The following is a 25052-nucleotide window of genomic DNA, read 5'->3' as shown; positions in this document are numbered from 1 at the left end:
CATTAAGTGCCAGAACTAATTGACGTAGTGTGATCTCATGGTTATTAGATAGTTCTTTCGCACTGCATTTGTGCCTCCCCAATTCAGGGGTCTTTGATGAAGTCTTCCAAGTCTTCTTCACAGCTGAACTTTTCAACTTTGTCTTTGGAGTATGCACAGTTACAGTGTTCCTTGGTCTGTCTGGTCTTAACCGGCCTAAATTCTGTTTTGCTGCTAATTGGCTTTACATTTGCCAATTTCTCATTAGTACTACACTTATCTACCTCTAAAGCTATCTATCTGGAGAGTTTTTTTTCTTCTTTTTTTTCTATTCAGCATTAAGCAACTAGTTAACCATACACTAGCCATTACATGGTATAGAAAGCTATTAATATCAGGTTATATAGGTATAAAAATTATTATTCAGGTTATATAGGTACAAAAAGCTATGATTCAGCTTATATTGTTATCAGGTTATATAGATATACCGGGTTATACTATCTTGTAACTCAAGCCACATGAGCACCTTGTAATCCAAATTATATAGGCATCAGTTACAAACACTGTCCTATGCTCTACCATCTGTGAAGTTTCCAGGTTCTTTCAGGTGTGTACAACCCTTGAGCCAAAGAAAAGAAAGGCATAACTCATTAAGGGGCTGAATTACATTTATCTCACTGTACAACTGGATCTGTGCAAAGTGTGAGTTTTAAGTGTGTTCATGACTCCTGCACAGGAACGCAAAGCAATGGCCTGCCAAGCTGTGAGGAGGGCAACACTTGGAGCAGAAATACTGAAAACAGTTCAACTCAAGAGGGTCAGGAGATACCAGTAAAATGAACTTTATTTCAAAGCTCATTAAAAAGCTTCACAATAACACTAACAGAATTAGCATTTCCTTCATTTTATGTACCCCACATGAAAAATGTATTGTTTCGCAAGAGATGAAACGTAAGCGTTTCTGCATGCTACTAACACATTTCACCATCTCATTACCTGATAAGTACTTTGGACTGCAACAATCAAAAACCTCAGGACAGAAGTATTTCTTCTGCGAAGTCCTTATGAAGGGGACAGACACTGGCTTTTTCTGACATACCCAATTAGATGTCCAGACAAAAGAAAACTACCTTGGCATCTACAAATGCCTACGAGTGTTTCGATTACAACCTTTTAAAGGAGCAGTACATTTCAAAGCAAGAGCTTCTTTTCATCTTTAGTGATGCAAATGGTTAAATACTGCACAGAAGCTTAGTATGAACTCACAATTCCACAGGAATCTGAAAGTTACCAAGGCAATTTTCCTTTTAGGATAGTCATGACCAACACTATTACTATTCTTCCTCCCACAACATAACACATCCCAGACAAGTCTTAAGAAAAAAAAATATAAATAGTTTCCAAAACAATGCATTCCCACCCCCATCACATATGACAGCCAAAACATCTTCTGTCATGGGATGAAATTGCTGCAAGTGCAGTGGCTTAGTCCAGGTCCATGTTAATGGTGTTTTGATCACTTGGATGACATTCACCATTTTGCTGAGGCATTTCAGAATTTTTGTCATCTTCTCCCATGTCTTCAGTTTTATAATCACTCTGTTCACTTAATGGGTTTTCCTCCTTAGGAGAGTCAACTTTTGGTTTTGGTTGTGTCACAACGGGCTCACAGACATTGTTTAACTCCTAAAAAAAATGGAAAAAATGTGGGCAGATTATATATATATATAATATATATATTAAAGGAGCCACCAGCTTCATCAGTGTGAAAAGTCCTGTGTCCAAAAGACTGCTTGAAATTGGCTTCTGCATTCATTTCCCTGAGTCCAAACTGACAAGTACTTATTTGTACCCTAAAATAAGTTAATTGGTATACTTTCTGCATTCTGTGGGCAAAGTACAACTAGGTATTTTGGATTTTACATTTTTTTTTTCAATACTACTTTGTCTCTCAGGAAAACACTGGTAAACAACCTGAGTTTTCAAGGTGACTGAAAGACAAAATATCAGTGTGCTCCACAGGTTGTATACTGTGCATAGGAGCTCCTCTGCTTTCTACTGGATTGCCTCCTTTCCACACTCCGTAGCTTTCAAGAACACTATAGCAGCAAGATCAAACTGGGGAAGACAAAAGGCACAGGTACCAGTCTACTTTTAGCATCAACCTCTAAAGATAGTTTCTTATGGTACTTACCTGTAGCTTTGCCTTAATTTCACTTGAATGCACAGCTGGATCCTGATCTAAGCTCTTCTTAGCCTGTGCACTTACAGCATTATTCATCCACTCTACCACTTCACTAACACACTTCTCTACTTTCATCATTTCCATCTCATCAATATGGATGTACTTCTCATCCTGTCCAAATACAAACATGTTGTATTAGTTAATAATGTCAAATGTTAGCAATGTAATCAAGTTATGCCAACAAGTCTCTCTCGATGATTTATAACTTGTAAATATCTTCCAATGGTCAAAATAAATAGAGGGTAGCCACAAGGGAGATCCATTATAGCAAGAGACAAAGGACATACAGATGGCAGTATAAAGCTTCCTTTACCCAAATGAACAAGAAATCTGGTTCACAGAGGGCATAGAGGCTTCACAAAAAGGTCATGCAATAAAATGTAACATTCTTAACATAGCTGATACAAAAAAAAAATTCCTTCCCATTCTGGAAGGGCTACCTGTGCCCAATGCAGTTTAGACATTGATATTCTGATGTACAGAAGGAACAGAGTTTTCAACTTTAGCATTCCCTACAATGCCACAGTTACACAATTAACTACTATCAGGAGAAGGACCTGCCCAGCAACACAACCAATGAATCCATATTTAGAATTCTTATATAAAACCAAGTTTTAAATATACTACTTACAATGATGCTAGTTATTTCATGTATAACACTACTAATGATTTCATTTAATTTTGTAATGTATAGCTGTGAGGACATAATTGTTTTTGATGCTAAGTCTCAGATTGAATTAGTCTGAGTGAGCTGTCCTGTTAAAATTCTTCAAGTTGAAATCCAAGGAGCAAATTTTCAGACAGGAATGCTTGTCAAGAATAAAGTCTACAAATACCAATGGGGGAAAAAAACCCAACAACAAAAAGCACACAAAAAACCAAGCACCAAATACCCACATATAATAAAATTGTGGTTTTTACTTTATCTGCAGCTACGTTTTACACTAATGCTTCTCACCGTTTTACACTAATGCTTCTCACCATACAATAATTCTTGTCCCTGAAAGAGCTGGAAGAGGAGCACATTTCTAAAAAACAGTCAGATCAGTTTTTTAAAGGTCGAGAATCAGATCACAAGTCTAAACTCTTTATCAGAACACCCTCTTCAGCCTGAAAACATCCAGAAGTATCAAGCAACTGAAGATATGACACACTGTGTGAGATTTTTTGAGTACTGGGAAACATTTGTGGTGTTAAATTTGTGACCTATATAAAGTAGATCACAGCTCATCTGAAAGTGCATTTGAAGCCCCTCCAGCCAACGAGCCTCACTGAAGCACTGTGGTTAAAAAAAAAAGGCCACTTACTTTATTCCTGAATTCCCCAGCTATTGTAGCATAGTATTGGAGCCTGTGTCCCAATTCTTGTAATAGCCTTGGTCGTTCCTCTGCTTCTTGATAACGCATTTCAATTGGAGTACCTAATTTCTAGAAAAAGCAATTTCTACGTGTTTATGTGATTCATTAACATTCATTACTGCTGGTCAGCACAATGTTTTGGAAATCTTGCTTTTTGGGCATATTAACAGGCCTACCTTTAAATCCTCCAATTTTTCTACATACACCTGCTTTGCTTCATCCTCACCCTCTTCATACAGCCAGCCTTCTGTCTCTGCTAGGAGAGCAGAGAACCCCTGCAGATCCTGCATGCCAATATAATTCAACACATCAAACATCGAAATACACACCCATCAACCATGTTTGCCTTGAAGTAACACAACAGAGGTAAATGTACAAATTAATCCTTAGCCTCCTGAACAAAAATTTGATTTCCACCACAGCTTTTGCCTAATTAAGTTACTTAAACCATGACAGCTTCAGGACTGAGAATCTGTATCTACAACAAAGGCAGCATTTATAGACTTTTGTCCTTGATTAGGCCAATGCTTGGGATACAACTCTAATTCACGGTTTTGGTTACACATAAAGCAATACAGCTACCCCTTCCAGTCACCAGCTTCAATTGGAAGCAAAACTTTACTCCATTTGTGACAAAGCCTGTTTCCAGAGATGTGTATTTGATATGCCTAAACCTAATTCTGGATTAGTCACTGCCATCATTCAAATGAAGTTCTGGTTTTGCAGTTATATCCAGGGTGGCTTTGGGAAAGCTTAACCAAGGTATACAAAACAGGTATTTGGTATCAGCACTTTCAGAAAAGTTCCTGAAACCATAACCTACCTTTTCACAAACAAACTTTTCATATGGTCCAGACAACTTGTCCCTGAACTCATATACATATTCCTCCACGGCATTCTTTGCATCATTTCTTTCTTTCTCCAGTTTATCTTGCATAATCATCTTTCCCTGTATACCACAGAAAATATTTTAATTAAAAAATAACAATGTCCAAACAGCATTCATTCTATGAAGCACAGCTCCTGTAAAATCTCCCAGAGGCCTTGGCTCATCTGACTGTTGAAATTCTCATTATTATGCAGTGGGCTCATCTGAAGAAATGGGTTGCACTTCTCTGGATTACAACAGTTTAAATGAATCTGTGATGTCATTCCATGGATCAGTGCTCTGATACTAATTGCTATAAAGAACACTTCAATCTTTCTGATAAATATTTGTCAATTATGTGTTAGAAGGCACACAGTATGTTAGCTCATTGTTAATTGAGCTCCAGGGTGACAGTACAAGAACAGAGGTTGCCTTGAGAAGCAGGTGAATGGTTAACAACTGCACACAAGAAAGCAGTCTAAACCACACTAACTCACCTCTGTTTCAATATACATATTGAGGAGATCTTTTCCTAACTGCCAAACCAAGTTAGCTTCAATGGGTAGTTCCACATTCTTCACTTTTATCTTGGGTTTTTTAGCTTCTGGGGGCTGATCACCTTTCTTCTCATTTGTCTGAGTTAGAAAGAAGAAAAATAAGATAATTTTCCTGACTTCTTTCTGATATAGTACTGCTATAATGAAAGATACATTCAGAGGAAGAACACACAAAGGCTTTTCCATGTTCTTTTAAAATCTTCAAAATATACTCATGAGGCACTTTCTTTTTGGGGATTCCATCTCCTATCCTAGTGTCCTTACAGTCTGTTTCCCAGACAGTAAGCACGGAGCTACAACAAGGACATTGGTCAGATACATGGTGTGTTTGCAGATTTTCCAGAAGTGTCCATCTGTAACTAATGATGCTGATAGTAGTTAAGATTTTAATCCAAAGTATTTTTCATCTCATACAGATGAAAAAACCAAATCACTAGCAATAACATGCAAACAAATGTTTCACACAGAATATTTCCTTTTAGGTTTATTAATTCCTGATCCCAGCTTCCCTCAGCAGGCCTAATAAGCTTGGCCTCTAATTGCTGCTTAAATTGAAATGTCTGCAACCCAAATAAACTAGTTGCACAACACTGCAAGAAGACAGGGAAGTGGTAAAGAAAGGCTTCTTGCAGGAATCCTTTTGCAAACTCTGTACAAAAACCATTACAAGATACAGACATTACTTTTCACTGCAGTAAAGATGTGAAAATGGAAAAGGCTCCAACACCAAGCTCCTTACTTTTCCTGAAATATGTTACCATTTTAAAAGCCATCATATAGCATAACATTTTCAACAGAGTTAAAGGGTCACTCACTTTCTTGACATCTGGGATTTTGTTTTCTTCAGAGGGAGGTTCTGATGAAGGGGGAGACTGTGACGTTTGCTGACCATCAGTTTGTACCTGGGACTGTGTTCCAGCCTCACTGTTCTCTTGCTGGATATTTTTCTGAAATGAAAGCCCAGGCACAAAGGATGTAGAAGGCATGTGCACTTGCATTTAAGTATAGGGCACTTCACTTCTGACGCACATACGGTACAAAGTGCCCTACAAATCATTTTGTGCACACGCAGAAAAACACACGCTTCAGCTATGGAGATACAGACTAGGTGCAAGTTCAGAAGGACTTCATGAAAATGTTACCAGTGCCAGGCTTACTGCACAATACTTGTGTGCGTGTGTGCACATGCTACCACTTTGTCTTACAAAAAGGGGCTTTTAATTTATTGAGTCATAATGTTTAAGTTTTTCCCCCTCAGAAAACTATTAAAACATGAAGTGGACTATAACAATGTGCACTATTCCCCAGTGTTCCCCTCTCCTTCAGTGCTGTCAAAAACAACTCAGCTTTCCCTTTCACAAAAAGTTTCAAAAAACTTTACTGATACAAAGGATTACATACAAATCCTTTCAACACAAAGTATATGGATGATTAACAATCCAAATCTAGTTTTCCTGCTTGGAACAGTTGGATAACTACGGCAGCTGTAAGCAACCCCACCCTCAAACACCGACCTGCTGCTGTTTGGCACTTCACACAATAACTGATTTTGAAATCCACACTTCCAAGATACCACAAATGTCTCCTGTTCTTGTAAAGGCATTTCCTGACAGCTACACACATCTTAACATTAATCTTCTTTTGCTTCCTTAGAGGAAGGTATTTTTCTTCCAGAGTATGGAACAGCAGAACACTCATCAATCAGGAAGGACATTCACACACAAGAAAGGTCAACTTACATCACTGAAGTTTTCAATAGGCCTCTGGTCCTGAGCTTCCACTTCAGTCTCAACACTGACATCTTCACACTCTTCACTTTTAACTGGTTCTACCATAGATGCAGTGGACACACTGAAAATGCCATGAGTATTGACACGGACTTTCACTTTGACTTTAGACTTCTCTCCATCTTTCTGGGCTGCCACGTTCTGGATAACATACCTACCTAAAACCAAAAGAATCAAAACTCAGACAGTGGAATTAAGTAGGCAATATTACAGAGCCAGAAAGACATCTCCCTTTTTCAAAGACAATCTGTTTTCTAAATATTTGATGACACCTCTGTGCTAACCTCACAGTCCCTCAAATTAAATCAGTGCTACCAGGAAAAAAAAAACCCAGCAAAACCAAAGTACACTGCTTTTCAGGCAACTTCACCTTATAAATAAAACAGTAGGTTCTCCTGACACCACTAATACAGAGTAAATACAAAACTGGTGCTATCTGTGTTACTAGTAAGCTGGAAAGTAAGCTGGAAGAACCTACTGAAGGGCTTAGTCTAATGCCAATATTAAATGGTGCCGTTCTAACGTAAGTTACTGCCCAACACAGAAACAATATTTCTAGAGGCTTTCCTTACAGCTTCTAACATCCATGCAAGTCTGTCATTACCTTTTATTCCAGGGCAGAACCTAATTGTTCTGTAACTACTGTAATATTTTAAACAAATGTTGGGAAACTTATAGACAGACAATTAGTTCAACAGTAAATGAAGAATCCAATGTCCTTGATATTAACAGCAGACATTTTCCCTTATTTCCGTCATCAAAAGAGTGACCTGGAGACCAGATTGCTCACTTAGCTGCAAAGTACAAGTTCCCCAAGACCAAATATACACATTTGCACACACCATTCCTTCAGCCACAGATCTAGATCAAAAGCACACAAGCTTTTACCTGCCTGTAGAATGTAATCCTCTGTTTTTTACAACCAATAATACTGGAGTTGTATGACCTGTTCTCCCTTTTGCCAGTCTCATTAGAACTACTACTTCACCCATTAGTCATACTAATAACTGTTCTGATCAAAGAATTAATTGGCAACTGAGTTGAAACAAATCTGATCTTCAGTTCTGTTCTTACCAGAACAGCAGTTACATAGCTTCTCATTCGTAAAAGCCACTTTAAATTGAACAGACAAACCCATCATCAGTCTTCATGGTAAGAGTTAACCACAAAAGGAAGTCTGATGTTTCTGTAACTACAGAATACCATCAGAGAATCATAGAATGGCCTGGGTTGGAAGCAACCTTAAAGATCGAGTTTGAAACCTCCTGTCTCTCATTAAACCAGGTTGTTCAGGGCCTCATCCAACATGGCCTTGAATACCTCCAAGGATGGGGCATTCACAACTTGTTAGGGAAACCTATTCCAGTGCCTCACCACCCTCACAGCAAAAAATTTGCTCCTAATGTCTGATCTAAACCTGCTCTCTTGCAGTTTTTAAAGCTATCCCCCCTTGTACTGTCACTACTTGTGCTTGTAATAAGTCCCTCTCCATTGTGCTGGTTTTTCAAAATATATGGTATGCAAACATGCAACATTTAATTGCATGTTTAGAACTCAAGAACAATTACTTAATTGGCATGTCTTTACCATCACAATCTTCTTCTAACTAGCCATGTTGTAAGCTCTTTATAAGCATCAACACTGTCAAGTGCTGCAATTTGTCAGAAAGTATGAAAGAGCTGCTTAGAAATGTTACACAGACAAATCAATACTGCAGTCTTGTAGCTGCCACTGTTTCAGACTGCTTTGATTAAAAGCTATTCAACATTATGTCAGTTCCAGGAGGTATAGGTAAAAACAACAAGCAGTTATTCAAGACATGCTTTTTTTTAATATACAGGACATATTTTTCAATTGTTCCTAGCTTGCTTCAGTGATAAGCAGAAAAGAAGATTTAAGAAGTTACAAAGTTATCTTTTGTAGTGATAACCACATTTTAGTTGTAGGCATTCATTTATTTCCCCTCATTTCTTTGTTTAGCCAAAGTAACATTATAAGCAAGAAAAATAAAAAAATACCAATCCAGTAGCCTCAGGAATGGGAAAATTCTGAGTCCTTCAGAGACAAAAACCTGAATCTAAACATCATAACCATACTGCAAAACAATTATTGTTTGATGTCAAATCATTCTATTGGAGACAACACCATTTCCAGGACAATTACTTACCAATTCTTGATTCAGGATATGGGACTCCATTAGGATCAGAATAAAAAGCTTCTAGCTCAAATGGACCTTTCCTATAGAATGTAAGTACCTTAGAGAAGGGTGCTGCATGATTTCTGCTGAAGACCTCATGAACTCTGTAATTAAGGGAAAAATATCACTTTTAGCAGTGTATTTGAGCTGAAAGGTTTTGATATAGGGTCAGAACTCTTTAGAGGAACATCATGTTTTGACACATTTGCCCTTCTGAACAATTCCAATAAAGATATTTCACTACTGTACTGCATGGGAAAAGGATTTACTGTTCTCTACTGTAATGAGAACTTGCCATATTCCACTATTTGAGCTTGGAATAGTATATTTTGAATCATAATTTGCACCCTTCCTTAGTGTCAAAGGGATAATTATAGCCCTGTTAATTCCTTGCTCATTTACGTTCCATGGCTCAGTTGAGAAGCCTGACACTGGATTATTATTCATTCCTCAACATGACAGAAAAACAACCAGCTTTACTTCGTGTTCTACAGCATGTCCGCCATTATGCCAATCTGATTCTAATTTCCAACTAAGTTTTGTCTCCTAACTGTGGAAGATCTCCTCTAAAAACCTAGATGAGAGAAAGTGAGAGCTTTAACCTAGAACATGAACCCACAGGCTGCTCTCACAAGTGACAGAACAATTAGGCCCTGCACCTCCACAGAAAACAGACAGGAAATAAAGGCTGAACTACAAAGAACAAAAAAGGTATGAACAGATCCCTCTAGAATTATGATTTTTCCACAAGTTGAACTTGGAGCTCTTTACATCTTAGAAAGCAATTGCATTTCCCACAGGCACAGCACAGTTAGTAACAGATGTCAGTCGTAAGAGACTTACTCTTACAAATGTTAAATTTTTGCTACGTGTTAAATTCTTGCTTCAGTCAGATAAATAGCATCCATATAAGCTCACAATATTTCCATAGTATATAACATTACTAATAAATCAAGAATCTCAAACAGGTTTAGGGAGCACCTTGAGTAAAAAAAAAAAAGCCAGAAGGCAAAGTGGAATCAGAACCCAGGCACCAATCTTGTTAGTTTTATATTCCTAATCCTGACAACCAAATAAAAGTAGTGCAAGACAAGAAAATAGTTGGCAGCTCTTTCTCTCACTTTTTTTTAATCCTTATATTTTTACCAATGAGGAATTACAGTTAAAATTTCAACCTATGTCTTTACAATCTACCCTCTCAACCACCTCTGGAACATGGCCTGTGAGTCTTCTATATGAGAATGCCAAGATTCTAATTTAAATGCAAGCAAGAACATTACCCCTGAATTATGAAGGTCAAAAGCTTCATAGAATGGTAGTCTGAGCTACATACCCTTCAGTGTCCTCTGCTTCTGTATTCCACAGCAGAGATATTGGAAAAGGTGTAGCATCTGTCACAGAAAATTCTCTCACTTTAAACGCTGGAGAAAGAATGGCACACTAAAAAAACAAAAAAACAACAAAAACACTTGCATTAAAGCTGGTTTACTCTTCTACTCCACTAGCCAAGACAGCAAAAAAAGTGAGAGTGGTATTGATTTTATTAGGCAGAACTATTTCAATACCCAATTTCAATGCAGTATGAGAAATCTCACACACAAGTGTTTATGTGTTGTGTTAGCAGGCCTTTTGTAGCTTGTGAGTATAAAGCTAACACTTTAAGAAAATAGCAAGACTGTAAAAAATGGAAATGCTGCACTGCTTAGCCCTAAAAGAAGTGATTATCTAAAGGGTCCTGCTTCTTTCCTGGAACACAACTGAATGCTGGCAATGGGAAGCTGTTAGTAAGATGGAGTAAAGCAACTGTCAAAGAGAAGAGGGTGAAATAAGACAAGTTAAAGGGGAAAAGGAAGAACACAGAGTGAGTGGCTTGTTTGTAAGATATAGTTGGAAACAGTAAAAATGGGAGGGAGACAGAATAAAGCCTGTTTCACATTGATGGCAAGTTGGATACCAGGAAAGTCAAACTTGCAGTAGCTGGGGCTCTCCATACATACTCCTCATACCTTGTTGAATAAAAGTATCTTTCAGCTTGACAACAACTTAAATTTTTTTGCATTTAAGATCTCTAGATTGTGTTCTTCTGAAGAAGAGAGTGGGTTGCTTACAGAATACACCCTGCAATAAGGTACTTCAATAGAGTACTGCACCAGAGAGGAGTACTCTGGACTATTTAAATAGCAGTCCCATGAAAAAACCTAGCAAACAGGTATATTTCCTTGAGAACTTCAAATAGATTACTTCTACAATTTTTCATAACTGCCTGACTAGATCTTTACAGAAATGCTACTGAGAAATACATCTTTTAATTTCATCAAGTATTGCCAGTACTATACCTGCAGAGCACAGCCCCTAGCTATGGCTTCATCTGCATTCAGTGTTGTACTGACATCCTTGCCAAAGAATTTAGCAATCCTCTCTTTGACAGCAGGAATACGGGTTGCTCCTCCCACAATCTCTACAGCATTTACGTCTTCCACTTTCAGTTGTGTTTGTTCCATTAATGAAAGCAGAGGCATCTCTATCCTTTGCAGCAGATCAGCACACAATTCTTCAAATTGTGACCTAAGGAAAAAAAAACAGAATTAACTAAAGAATGCCCCACAGGAACCTTGCCTGGTATTTGTTTCCAAACTGATGCTGACTAGGTTAGTTAACTACACTGCAAAGAGACTTAAAGCTAAACTCCTGTGAGTAGGCCAAAGTGGCAACCATAGACAAGGCAGTAAATAAGCAGCTGCTTACAAATTTTCCTAAGCCACTACCAATGTAGTTAAATAAGATAAAGGTTTTGTTTGGGCAGCTGCTATATATTTGCCTCAGAGCAGAGGTTACAGATAAGAAATCAAAAAAACACTGACACTTCCTTTAAAATGAAAAACTGTTGCCTAAATACTGAAAGAAAAAGAACCCACCACTCTTAGCAGTAGCTACAGAACTAATAAACTAATAAATGAAGCCATGCCTATGACCATGTGCAAGAGACAGAGAGACACACTTCATCTGCACTTGGACCATAATCAAGTCATCACCCATAAGCAATGTTTCTGCCCTCCTTTTCTCTACCAATATACCCAGTACACTGAGAAGAGAAGAAACAAAGCTTAAATTGTTGCTGACTTAACAGCAGTATGGGATTCAGGTTACCTAAAATACGCAATGCAGAAGGTCTAAATATGCAGCCAACTCTCTGGTTTGCATGCATCAATCCATGGTTTTAAGAATGTATTCTACAAAAAGAACCCAATCTTCTCATGCATGCTTTATTGCACTGAAACATTACTCAAATAGCTGAATATCACATTTCCCAGCCTTAGCTCTTCTGGCTTTACAAAAATGCCACAGCTATTTGGCACTTAGACTTAATTTTAGTATGTTAAGTTTCTTTCAAATGTGGAAAGAAACACTTGTTTAAAAAAATTGGCCACCAAAGCAAATGACTGTCTTGTACAGAACTCACCTGTTCATTTTTCCAGATACATCAGTATCATTCATGAAACACTCAATATTTAGGGGAATGTCTGTGCTATTTGAACTCATGAGTTTCTTCAGTTTCTCACATTCCTGATACAGACGAAGAAGAGCCCGAACTTTGGTTTTTGGATCTAGTTTATACTTTGATTTTATTTCTGCACAAAAGTAATCTACCAGCTTTCCATCAAAGTTTCTCCCACCAAGGAAAGGGTCAAATGCTGTGCCAAGTACCTGGTTTGAAAAACACAATTATTTAGTTTTACACTAATAAAATCAAACAGAATAGCAGTCTTCCAGTATCAGCAAGTCCTTGCTTCAAAAAAAATGTTGGGGACAGGTCAGCCTATCTTCCAATGCACAACCACATCAGCCAAAAATTGATCTTTCACAGAGGAAATGTAAAAAAAAAAGTAACAAAGTGACAATCTTAAGTATTCAAAATTTTAATCCTTACACACACATTTAGATAAAACTAAATAAATTATAGCACTTGTATTATATATCTTATATTTGTATATTGCAAGAAATTCACAACCCGTTTGAAGCAATTCTAACGAAATGAAGGACACTGATGAAAACCTTCACCTTTTGACTAGCTGCCACTTTCCATGCATTAAATTATTTCAGAATTTAAAAAAAAAAAAAGGAATATTGGCAGGCTATTTGATTCTAATTGTTTATAAACCCTTTTATCTCCATTTAATCTTACTACCTTCAGTTTACTCTTGTTGAATGCACAGGCTGATACTTGAAATGCAGAATGTCCCATATCAACAAACACAACTATCCGTGGCTTCTCTTCAGGAGCTGGAAGGTCTTGTTTATAAATTCCGTAATTCAGAGCCACTGCAAAAAGTGTCAGATATTATCCACACAATCCCTAGTTTCCAGTGGCATACCATCACACCCCTGTGAATATTATGCTGTACAATCAAAAGCATCAAGACAAATCCAGACATACACCTGTGCAAGATACGCTATCTTCATGGAAGCTTTATTCCATTGATCTAAGATGTAGGACCTGAAAAGTATAACATACTGCCTTACTCATGTAAATGGTCCCTAAGCATTTGTTTGGGTGTTTTGGGTTTTGTTTTGGTTTTTTTTTTTTTTACTTACAAAGTAATCAAAAACATAGAACATCTTAACAATAAAGCCCAAACACAGTTTTGCATTTATAGTGAGTATCTCCCAAGCTGGGAAGTTTTGTCTGAGAATTGTATAAATGGTCAGCAGTGCCATGTGTCTGTTTAAAACCCAGACTATATTGAAAAAAAAGCTTTGGAAGTTATGAGATGTTGATGTTTAATCGAGGAACTTCCTTTAAAAGTGTCTAAATCCTGCAACTGTGCATCTGGGCAGTACACTAAATGAACAAGTATACCAGGCACACACAGTGACTCCTAAATAAGTGCTCAGGGAGATCAATGGAGCTTGATCTCATCTACCCCTTCACACAGAAGGCCTTAAACGAAGGAAAGAACAGCAAGTTTTTCAAATATTTATGTCTAATATTTGCCTTTTCAAGTCAGTCATTTTTCTTACAGTAATTAAATGCACCCTCTATCCCATCTGCCACTTGAAGGAACTGTTATTTAATCCTACTTACCTGCTGTCATGTCATTCATTAATCTAAGACAATTTAGACCAACAATCTGAGCTGCATCTAGAAGGGACCTTCTTTCAGCATCTGTGAAAAATGATGGAACCTGAAGAAAGTAGGCGAGAATACACAGTTATTTCCAGAAAATGAGACATTACACTATTTATTTAAAAGTATTCATTAAAAAATCTTATCTTTTCCTCCTCTTTGAGGAAGACACATACTGTAAGCCTCTAAAATGCAGCTACCATACTTAATTGACATGTTAAATATTCTATTCAGAGATGGAATTAAACCAGCATTAGCTAGCTTACATGAGTACACACTAGCAAGAAACAAGTGAGTTATTTGTATACAAATGCTAATAACATTATGCTGGCCCAAAATATGAAACTGGATATTATGAAGACAGTGACATGAAATACTTTCATCAGAACTAGCAGGTATACTCCTGTCCAAAACAGGAAAGAGTGAACTAAAAACATACAGCAATACTACAGATGTCAGAGATGCAAAGAAATAAGGGATAACAAATAAAGAGAATCTATTTTGGCAGAAAAATAGTTTTACTTTGGGCAAGAAGTGCTAAGAAATTCTGAAGGAATATGTTGTTGAAAATCTTCTACAGATCTCTAGCACCGGCATTGGATAGTGCCTTCTGATGTCCCCCCCTCCACCAGGGACAAATGAAGAACTACCTTTCCAGGTTTCAACTGGAGAATCAACATTTCTAATAATAACAGAGCTAAATATTCCTAGATGCAACATGAGACAGACTTGTTCAGAGTCATTGAGAACAGAGAGGCAGGTGTTATTTTATACTCGGGGCTTTGCAATGGAATGACTGTTCTTGATCTGAGGTTATTTTCTGTGCCGTCTTAATATTGAAAAAAACAAAACAAAATTTGCTGAAGATAAAACAGGACAGAAACTAAAATTTTCAGCTGCCAGAGGGCAAATTTTGATCAACGAAGGAAATTGTTTATCAGAGTCGTTATCAAATTGTTTTAAACTCCAGAAAAAACACAAACATATGTATTTACTTTCATGAGTAATTAATATGCTTAGTCATGAAAACAAGCTGCTCCAGAAGGGTATATACCTGGATACAGAAACATTTTGGGTCCAAAGGTTCAGACATTTCCAAGAGAACGAATGAGTTCATGAAGACAGTCAGTGTCTGGAATATGGCAGCAGCCCTGGGATTTCTTTAAGTCAAAAGCGCTAAAGCTAGTTAGGATTAATCCCTTTGTAAGTGCTTAGAAGAGCTCTTTTTCACTCTGCCTGAATAGAAACAAAATGCCCTCGATAGCTGAAGTTAAAAGACAATGTTCCTGTGCACTACAATTACTTACAGAAATAACACAGTCTGTTACTGGCTTTTTCAGGTTACTCTCTGCAGTCTCCTTTAATTTAGTCAATAGCATAGCTGAAATCTGTTCCACACTGAAGATGTGCTCCTCATCCATGTACATGACCTGGATAGAATAGGTAAAATAACTCCATTAGTTTAGCTGGAGGAAAATTACATACATTTAATGTTTTTTGATACACTGCTGGCTAATACTCTACAAATAATGACATGCTTCATTATTCCATTGCAGAACTTCAGTTTACAATTTAATTTCCCACTTGAGTTTATAGAAGCAATAATTCCATTCTCACTGTCTTAAAACATCAAGAAGTGTATCAACCCCATAGATGAAGGAAATGGCCAGAAGTGACACAAGTTTAAAACGTGGCACACCATTAAGCAAAATTGCCATTTCAAACTGATGCCAAATATAAAAAATGTGCAGAACTATTTGCTGCCTGCTTTCCCTTGGCATTATCTTTCTGCTCAAACACCTGAGGAAAGGAAAGGAAGAACTGTACAACAGCAGTTCACCAATAAAACAACTAAAAACTTAAGGCTCAGCAAAAAGTTTACTCATTGTTCTCTTAGCAAAAGTTATTCTTGAATCACCACTTTTATCATGCAATAGAATACATGACCATGATAAAGCAAAGTAACATGTTACAACTGATAACTGAAAGTAGCACTTCTTTTATTCAGCCAGTACGATTTGGGGAAAAATCGGGCATTTCAGTTTTAACATAAAAATTGTTCCCCGAACCTCCCAGTCTTACTGAGTGTTATTGAATCAATTATTAAAACTTTTTAACCACAGTTAAATAGAAATAAATACTAACTTCTTCTCCAAGCAACCTAAGAAAAATAGGAGAAATACCAAGTAGTAGTGTTCTCCCAACACTAGACTCTCATATAGTACAAGACTCCTACACACACTGATTAAAGGAAACCAGTAATTTCTGTCTGAATTTTTCTGTTAACCTCAGAAGTCACAAATAGCAAAAGAAAAAGCATCTCTTTTGTAAAGCTTAGCTACTTTTCCAGGATTCCTCATAATGTATGTAATTCTGTGATCTATTCATTGTACAGGACGGATCTACACTGAAGTTTTGAGGGACCAGTTCAACCTAAGGGCAACACTGTCTGTTATGCCAGTAAGGCTTCATTATCAGTAATTGTACATATTTCTGTAAATGGACACAATGTTATTAACTGCACCTATTCTAGGAAAAGCTGACATTGCATCAGTGAAGTCCTTGAAATGCAAGGAAGAACCACACCTGCAGTGTGGTAGGAGCTGTGTTTGAAGACCTTTTTGCAAGTAACTGACTCCAGGTAGTCCACTACAGACACACTTGCCACTCATTCATGGCAATTATTCTAAAGAGTTCCAACTACTTTCTAAAGCATTTGTAAACCACCTAGTAAGACTGCTGCAATGCATTCCACACAAAAGTGACAGGAAGTCATACTTTGAAGTAAAACCATATGACCTTGTAATTATCTTAGCAATTTTTCTGCCAGTGTGTTTGAGCTAGATGTGCAATTTGCCAACAGGGAAACTTGCATTTCAGCAATTATTTGTAAATGAACCTTAATTTGAAGGTTAACATCCACTATTTAAAGATGAAGCTTTCTATTCATAGAAGAGATCTTCCTTAACAGAAAGATTAAAACAACCTACCTTTAGGGTAATTATAAGAAACTCATATTTTCATGACTAGGTGCTGAAACGTAAGACTTCAGATTTAGCTATACAACCCAGAAAGATACACTGCAGATTTACCTTTACTCCTACTCCACCATTCTTCATGGGAACCAGATCATAGCTCAGCTTTTCTTTTTCCTTCTGAACAAAAGGATCATTAAATGCACGGCCATGGAATCTCTTGAAGTTGGATACAGTGTTGTGGGCATGAGTAATTTGCTGTAAAGAAATACAGGATAGTTAGAAATCCACTCTTAATCAGCCTGAAATGTTCAGTGGTGTTCTGTATGCCACCAAGCACAGGTCAGGTTTTTAGACAACCGTTCTCTCCCTTGTCACAGCTGTTTTATTTAACACCGGTAATTACTGTCTGGTACTTTTTATCAGCTCATTAATAAGTTAGACACAGACTTCCAGACTGTTACTTATTAAGGATTATGAAACTATCTCTGAAACCTCATCACAACTGGGTGAACAATAACATGATCAACAGAGCCCACTTATTTTTTAGTCAACTAATTTACAATCATTGAATCATTTAAGTTGGAAAAGGCCTTTCAGATCAAGTTATTTACCAGTTATTTACCTAACACAGCCAAGTCCACCAATGTCCCCAAAAGCCACATCCACACACTTTTTAAATATCTCCAAGGACAGTGACTCCACCGCTTCCCCAGGACGCCCTGTACAAACCTTTACAAACATTCTGGTGAAAAAAAATTGTTCCTAATAGCCAATCTAAACTTCCCCTGGTGCAACTTGTGCTCCTTTTGGGTTATTGTACATAGTGATGAGGGCACACCTGACACTCTTCTCCAGTCTAAACACCCCCAGCTCCCTCAGCTGCTCCTCATCAGACTTGTGCTCCAGACCCTTTCCCAGCTCCTTCGCCGTTCTCTGGACACACTCCAGCATCTCGGTGTCTTTCTTGTAGTGAGTGGCACAAAACCAAACAGGACTTGAGGTGCAACCTCACCAGTGCCAAGTAATGGGGGACAATTCCTGCCCTGCTCCTGCTGGCCACACTATTGCTGATAAAGGCCAGGATTGGCCTTTTGGCCACCTAGGGACACTCCAGATCATGTTCAGCCACTGTTGAATGGCACCCCCAAGTGCTTTTCCACCAGGCAGATTCCCAGCCACTCTGCCCTCAGCCTGTAGTGTTACATGAGGTTGTTGTGACTCAAAGGCAGGACTCATTGAACCTCACACAATTGGCATCAACCCTTCAATCCAGCCTGTCCAGATCCTTCTGTAGAGCCATCCTGCCCTCCAGCAGATCAACACTCCTGTCCAAGCTGGCCTAACCTCCAAACTGACTGAGGGTGTACCTGATCCCCTCTTCCAGATCATTGATTGAAATATCAAATAGGGCTGGCCCCCAATACTGAGCCTTGGGGAACACCACTGGTGATAAGCTGCCAGTGGGATTTAATTCCATTCACCATCATGCTCTGGGTCTGGCTACCCAGCCAGGTTTTAACCAGTTAGGAGTAGGACCCCAGTTGTGCCAGTCATCCCCCCACATCTCTACAATGGCAACTGCATCAGAGTTTTACTGCTGCACAATGGTGCCCAGCTCCTCCCCTTCATTGCCTGTGCTGCAGGCATTGATGTACATGCACGTCAGCTGGGCTATTGATCCTGCCACTTTTTTGCAGAGGAGAAGCCCCAATGCCTATGTGACCATTCATCTCCACCAGGGCAGCCGAGTGAAGGACCTCACTAGAACACCCTCTCCAACACTGCTGTGGTACCCCTCCAGGCTCATCTCTAGCAAACTTGCTTGTATGTTTTTCCTCCTCCAAATCCAGTTTAAAGCTCTCAATGATCCCTGCTAGTTCCTGTGCAAAGATCCTTTTCCCCCTCTGAGACAGGTGTACCCTGCCTGTTGCTAGCAGTCCTTGCCGTCAGGTAAACTGACCCATGATCAAAGCCCCCAAATTCTGCCAGTGGCATCAGGGTCAGATATTGGTCTGCTGGCTCTTCCCGTTTCCTCCTTCACTTCCTGCAATTGGAAGGATACAGAACACAATTTCTCTCTCCTGACTGCCCATGGACTTCCTGGTGCAACCTCCTCACTGCCTCACTCTGAGAAACCAATAATGGATCTGATGGCCCTACCAGGGTAGGAACTTATACCCCAGAGAGACAGCAGACTTCCCTAAGAAGTAGTTCCAGCCAGCATACTGGGCCTTCTGCTCCCTTCCAAAAGGAGTTTCCTATGGCAATGACCTGTCTTTTCCTCTTCAGGGAAGCAGTTTTGATATAGACTATTTAACCTTGGTGACAGATAGCTCCCTATCCCTTCAAGTCACTGTTTTCCAGCAGGTGGAGAGGAGAGAAAGGAATCCTCTGTGTGTCCTGTCTGCCTCACAGGCATGTCCTGAAGGCAGAGTGCAATTCCACTATATAATCTCTCACACTCCCCTGATAGTCCTCAGCCTACTCACATCCTGCCAGAGTTCTGTCACTACATGGAAGAATACCTGGGCACCCTCCCAGAGCTGTGCTCACAGGTGCCACCCAGAAGTGGCACTGAGAGCAGGGCTCACCCTGCAGGTAGCACCTGGGTGGCAGCGTGCTCCTGCCAAAGCTGTCGGGGCAGCTGTGCCAGCCGTGCTGGGTGTGGAGCTGAGCGAGGCCGTGGCTTTCTGCCAGGGGATAGCACTGCTCCCTGGTTGGGCTGGCACTGCCTCGGCATCCCCCCTGCACATTGCTGTGCCACACCCTGGTCACCAGCGCACCCTAAGGGCTTATGTTATATTTGGGGGAAACTGCTGCTGTTGCTCCTGGCCCCACCCAGGTCTCATCAGCCACTGCCACTCGAGCTGCAGGCTTCTGGCAGCTCTTGTCTCCCCGTGACATTCCCCCAGCTCGGGAAACTCCCCTGTGCACTGCACTGGGGCACTCTGCTGCTGATTGTGCTGGCAACCTGAGCCACTCACCTTGCAACTGGGTGACAGAACTTAGACATAATTCAAATGTTTAAAGACTGCAACTACATATGAAGCTGGTTTCTGTTTGTAAGCTGGCCCTCCAAACCAGAGCAAACAAGGGCTTTCCAGGTTACTAAATGTAAAGTTTGAGCGTCCACATACATTTCAATACTTACTTTTTTCCTCCCTGAGCTACTCTGAAATCACATCATTTCCTTGTTCACATTCATCTAGCAGCAACTCAAATTCTTGCACTAGACCAAAGAAGAATACACTGCACAGATAGCTTGGAACTTTTTTTGCTAACATCAGCTTGAAGTATATACTAAACTACAATGCATGCTCCCCAGTATAAGGAAGTGACATAGAGAAACATTCGTTATCAGGAATGCAAAGCACAACAGAAAACAGACAACTAGAGCAGCGTAAGAGATAATGTAAGTATCTCTGAGTAGAACTAATACTATTTTACTTGAGAGAAATAAAAGTGTGTTATTATCTACAGGATAGAGATTTAGGCAGGCACCAAGAGACAGCATGGTAACTCAAATGCTGAGCATACCAAGAAGTATTTCTAGCATTCACTAGCATCAAAGAAAAGCATCAATTCTTTGTTGCATGTAAAATTTTCCACCATGAAATGGCAGAATTTGAGCTACATCTTGTATTAGAAAACTACTCAACTAGGACAGCTCTCCTACAGAAAAGCTCCCTGACAAAAAAGGAGGCCATATTCCCACTAACAAACGGTAACTTTCAGACAGCTGTGTGTGTAGAAAGATGTCACACTTGGACTCCCTGCTGAGAGTCATCCTTGGTTTATTCTAGTCACCAAACAGTGCTCAGCAAGTAATGGTACTAGCACAAGTTAGCACAGGCCAAAAATCACGCCAGGAACTATTCCAGTACTTTGATGTGATTGAGTAGTTAGGTTCATGTGTCCAAGATTGTTTCCCAGCATGGTTTCATTTATTTGTATAGTCACAACTTCAGAGTACTTGAATGCTATGTATTTCACAGCTGTATGGCTGAAGAACGTAGCAGCAGGAATTATTACCATGTAGTGGGCAGAGAAGCGCAAACACTCTGGCAGCTTTTATAGCCTAATTTAGAATTAACCTCAAAGCCTTTTCTAAGAGAACAATCTTCAGATATTTTTAGAGTAATTGTATGCCATTAGGTCTGTAGCATGTTTTAATATCTTCCTGCTTAGTCACAATTAAGAAAGTTGAGAATTATGGTCTTAACTGATGTACTGTTCTCATCTCCAGTGCTACCACACTTACCTAAGGTAACAGAAATTCTCTGAAAATTTGCTCCAGCAGCAAATGTTTCTCAAATGTTAGAGAGCACCTTTGAATAATTTGAGCTCTCCCACAAAATCACAATGTAGAGGTCACCAGTCAAAATGTCTTTTTTTTTTATTTTGTGGGATTTTTTTGTTTGTTTTTTTTCAAATGAAAATAATTGTTGTACTCCTGGATTTAAGTAGCTACTACACCCCAGGACACCAAAAATGTAACTCTGAGTAGTCCATGTCAGGAAACTTCCATATTTATAAAAGAAACACAATTCACATCTCAGGTCATCAGACAAACTGGACCACTTACAGCTAGAGAAATAAACGATATATCATCTTTTATAATTTTAAGTATCACATTCTTTTTTCCTGGCAAAAATATTTAGTTTCAACTGCTAGGAGAGCCAAGCATGAAACACCCAATATAGCAGCATCATACATGTTAGTCTGAGGGTAACTAAAGTCACAGGTGTTCATCACTGCAAATACACAGTTGTAAATGCAATCTGAGAGAGAATCTGCCTCACTCTCAGCTTACTTCATGTTTTCCACAGCATCTACTGGAACAATCTAACAAAACTGAAACATGCTCAAGCGTACACAGGATCCAGATAATTTCCCATTTTGAGTAATAACTCATTTTTGCTCACTAACAAATCAGACTAGTTTCCAGCTTGTAACAATATCAGCAGTCAACTCAGCAATGCTAAAACTAAATTTAAGAGAAAAAAAACCAAACATGTGTATTTACTTCATTACTCCAAATGTTAACCTGTAACTGAATGTGCATGTGCTTGTTAACATTTAAAGTATTTGTATTGCCTTGGCTACTCAAAATTAAGAGGAGTGTTATTACAGTGGAATCAAGTCTCCTTCAGTGCTCTCTCCATGGAAACCCACTGCAGTCCTTCTACTACATGAGAGAGATGCACAGGCCAGCAGAGGCTGCATGCTTGATCTCCCGGCAGCAGTTATGTAACAACATACAATACCTAAGGATATATTTAACCATTACATTTCGTTATTCTGAGACTTGTTGGAATTGAGTTCTCCTTCTAAACTGAAAAATGCTACTTTAACAAAGAAAACATTCAATCTTTCAGAGCACCTCAATCAAAAAAAAAAAAAAAATAAACAACCCCAAAATAAGGACTTGCACCTTCAAAAACAGAGGCATTTAATTCACAGCAAATCCAAAAGTAGCAAGGGACCCTAAATAGCTTCAAGAATCTGAGCCAATCCTCTCCCCTTGCATCTAATTTTAAGAAACTATATACAGCATTTAAAATGTTTTCACTCGAGTACAAGGAAAATCCTGTATAGAATCATTAGGAAAACATACCAGTGACCTTAACTTGTCAGAATAGGAACATATTCAACTGGAAAGCATTACATTAATGAAAGAGGGAGCAGCAGCGTTCTAGCAAAAACATCCCACATTTCTCTGAAGAAAGCATGGCAGCATAGTGCAGCATTTCTAAAATAAAAGGCTCAACAAGAAACTGAAGCTGTCTGGTTTCAACTGCAGCCAGCCAACTCTCTTTATACCCACCGCTACTTCAACAGTTTGCAGCAGGAAATGACCCACCTGGTTTTTAGCCGCAACACCAATAGCTCTGCTTTTGGATCCAAATGAAACCACCGACCTGGAAAGAACAACCGGCCAATTAACTCGGTCCTGGACAACAAACACGACTGAGAACTGTCACAGATTCATTTTCTACTAACGCAGATAAAACATCCAAGTCTTTCCGTCAAAGTGCCATTCTGGCCAGTTCGCAATAAAAAACTACAGGAAGTCTTTTATCCATCTTAAAGCCCTGGCTCGAATCCAGGACTTTTCACAACGGCTTATCCACACGGCAAAACGGGATGATCGCGATTCAGAGCTCACAGCCGGACTACACCCCACCCGTCTGTGCATGGCTGCTTCTAACTTCTCAACTCAACTCCTGCTTCGAGCCAGAGCCTTTCTATACCTGACCTCTGACTACAGGACAGCTGCCCTGGAGCAGCTGACAGAGCCCATCCTACGCAGCATGAGCGGGAGCGTGTTCCCCCCGTGTCCCACTTAACCCGGGCTGCCCCCACGGGATTCTCCCGGCGCTGCCAGCCCGCCGCACCACGACCCGCGCAGAGCTCCGTGCCCCGGGCAGTGCCCGCGGGACGCGCTCCGGCTCCGGGGCACAGGGGCACCCAGTGGGTCGGGACCGGGACACGGGGGTGGGGAGCGGCAGGTGGCACGGAGCGGGTGGGGACCTGGGGGGCAGAACAGGAGCACAGCGGGTGAGGGGATAGCGGCACATAGCGGGTTGGGGTGGGAAGAGGAGTAGAGGGGCACACAGTGGGTCGGAGGGACACACACTGGGCTGCCGCCCGGCCCCGCCACCCTGTACTTGCCCCCCAGCAGCCCTCGGGAGCCCGTACGGAGGCGGCGAGTGCCGGGGAACGCGCTGGCCCCACGCAGCGGGAATCCAGCAGCGCGAAACTTCCAGCACCTTCTCCACGGCGGGCGCTCCGCCGGACGCAGACCGGCCCCCGCCCGCCCCCGCGCCCCTCACTCACGGCGTGCAGCGGTCGCTGAACTCGTTGGCGACGGTCTCGATGCCGCCGGCCCGCGCCACGGCGATGTAGCAGCTCTGGAAGCCCAAATCAAAGCCCACCACAGCCATGGCCCCAGCGCCAGAGGGAGGCCCCTGCTCTGCCCGGCTCGCTCCCGGTGCTGCTGAGGCCGCCGGTCCCCGTAGCGTGCGCGGGCGGGCGGACGGGGAGGGGACCCAGCGGCGCCTCCGCCGCTTTAAATATGACAATGAGGCGAAGTTTCCAGAAACTGCGGCAGCCACTCACCGGCTCCACGTGCGGCTTCCGCTTCCGCCCTCGGCCGCCTTCTCGAACAATTCTCGCCAATCGGCGGCGCCGGGCGCGGTGACGCGCATCGTTCCCATGGCGACCGCGGACGCCGCCAGCCCCGCGCGGGGCGGGGCCAGGCGGGAGGGGCGGGGCCGAGCGGAGGAGGTGGCGGGGGCCGGGAAAGGCGGAGGCTCCGGTAGCCTGGAATGTGCGGGAGAGCCGGAGAAGCGCCGCTCTCCTTGGCAATGCCCCTACTTTAATACACTGGGAAACCTCTCTAAAGCTCATTGTCACGTTGTTGTATTTCCCTCCTGTGCTGGCGGGCTAAATATGTTAATACTACACATCACTTGCTCTCTGCTGAGGGCTTTTGTCTCGGCAATCCACCATAACATAAATGCCCTATTGCCTCCTATCTGTCTAGCTATAGCTTTTCTGTGCAGGACCCCATCCCTCCTTAGAAGAAGCCTTAACCTTCCGTATTCCCTATGGAGGTATGGTGGGTACACAGATCCTGATTTTGGTTGCCAGCAGTACATCCATCACAGAATCAATCCGGCTGGAAAAGACTTCTGAGATCGCTGAGTCCAAGCTGTGACCGAACCACGGCCACCAGACCACTGAGTGCCACATCCAATCTTTCCTTAAACACCTGCAGGGACAGTGACTCCACCACCTCCCTGGGCAGCCCATTCCAATGTCTAATCGCCCTTTCTGTGAAGAAATTCCTCCTAGTGTCCAGCCTCACACTCCCCTGGCACAGCTTAAGTCCTCTCAGAATGTTAGGTGCTGCCTTTCAGGTCCTGGATGTTACAAAAGGCAGGGAGAGGTGA

The 25052-nt window shown here is 40.8% G+C and overlaps 2 protein-coding genes across 3 annotated transcripts in view; one reads left to right on the top strand and one right to left on the bottom strand.

The window, feature by feature from the left end:
- Positions 1-805: 805 nt before the first annotated feature.
- Positions 806-24164, bottom strand: HSPH1 (heat shock protein family H (Hsp110) member 1). 2 transcript variants are annotated; one of them, XM_005516301.2, is made up of 18 exons: positions 23935-24164; positions 22958-23015; positions 17209-17349; positions 15424-15546; positions 14075-14174; positions 13178-13311; positions 12452-12696; positions 11328-11556; positions 10325-10431; positions 8962-9095; positions 6747-6952; positions 5823-5954; positions 4948-5085; positions 4406-4531; positions 3759-3866; positions 3532-3651; positions 2174-2335; positions 806-1665 (listed from the first exon to the last, which is right to left on the bottom strand). In XM_005516301.2, the coding sequence occupies exons 1-18, from the start codon at positions 24039-24041 to the stop codon at positions 1465-1467; spliced, it is 2571 nt and encodes an 856-aa protein (XP_005516358.1). In that variant the 5' UTR covers positions 24042-24164; the 3' UTR covers positions 806-1464. The 2 variants fall into 2 exon arrangements, with proteins under 2 accessions (XP_005516358.1, XP_014106831.1); XM_014251356.2 differs by lacking the exon at positions 5823-5954.
- Positions 24040-25052, top strand: part of B3GLCT (beta 3-glucosyltransferase) — a 63524-nt gene continuing 62511 nt past the window's right edge. The window contains exon 1 of the mRNA XM_088051297.1: positions 24040-24519. Coding sequence (XP_087907423.1) covers positions 24040-24519 — 480 coding nt within the window. The remainder of the gene's footprint in view (positions 24520-25052) is intronic.

Source organism: Pseudopodoces humilis, chromosome 2, assembly GCF_049639895.1.
Source record: "Pseudopodoces humilis isolate 2021_Gansu_Grassland_sample_001 chromosome 2, ASM4963989v1, whole genome shotgun sequence".
NCBI classification, from domain to species: Eukaryota; Metazoa; Chordata; class Aves; order Passeriformes; family Paridae; genus Pseudopodoces; species Pseudopodoces humilis.
This window is presented reverse-complemented; position numbering and strand designations above follow the sequence as displayed.

Coding starts and splice junctions, on each gene's coding strand:
- HSPH1 (XM_005516301.2), bottom strand. CDS start 24,041: ATGGCTGTGGTGGGCTTTGATTTGGGCTTCCAGAGCTGCTACATCGCC. Junction 11,557..12,451: donor GTATCTGGAAAAATGAACAG/GTGAGTTCTGTA, acceptor TTTTTTCCTTAG/GTCACAATTTGAAGAATTGT. Junction 10,432..11,327: donor CTAGGGGCTGTGCTCTGCAG/GTATAGTACTGG, acceptor TTGTTTTTTTAG/TGTGCCATTCTTTCTCCAGC.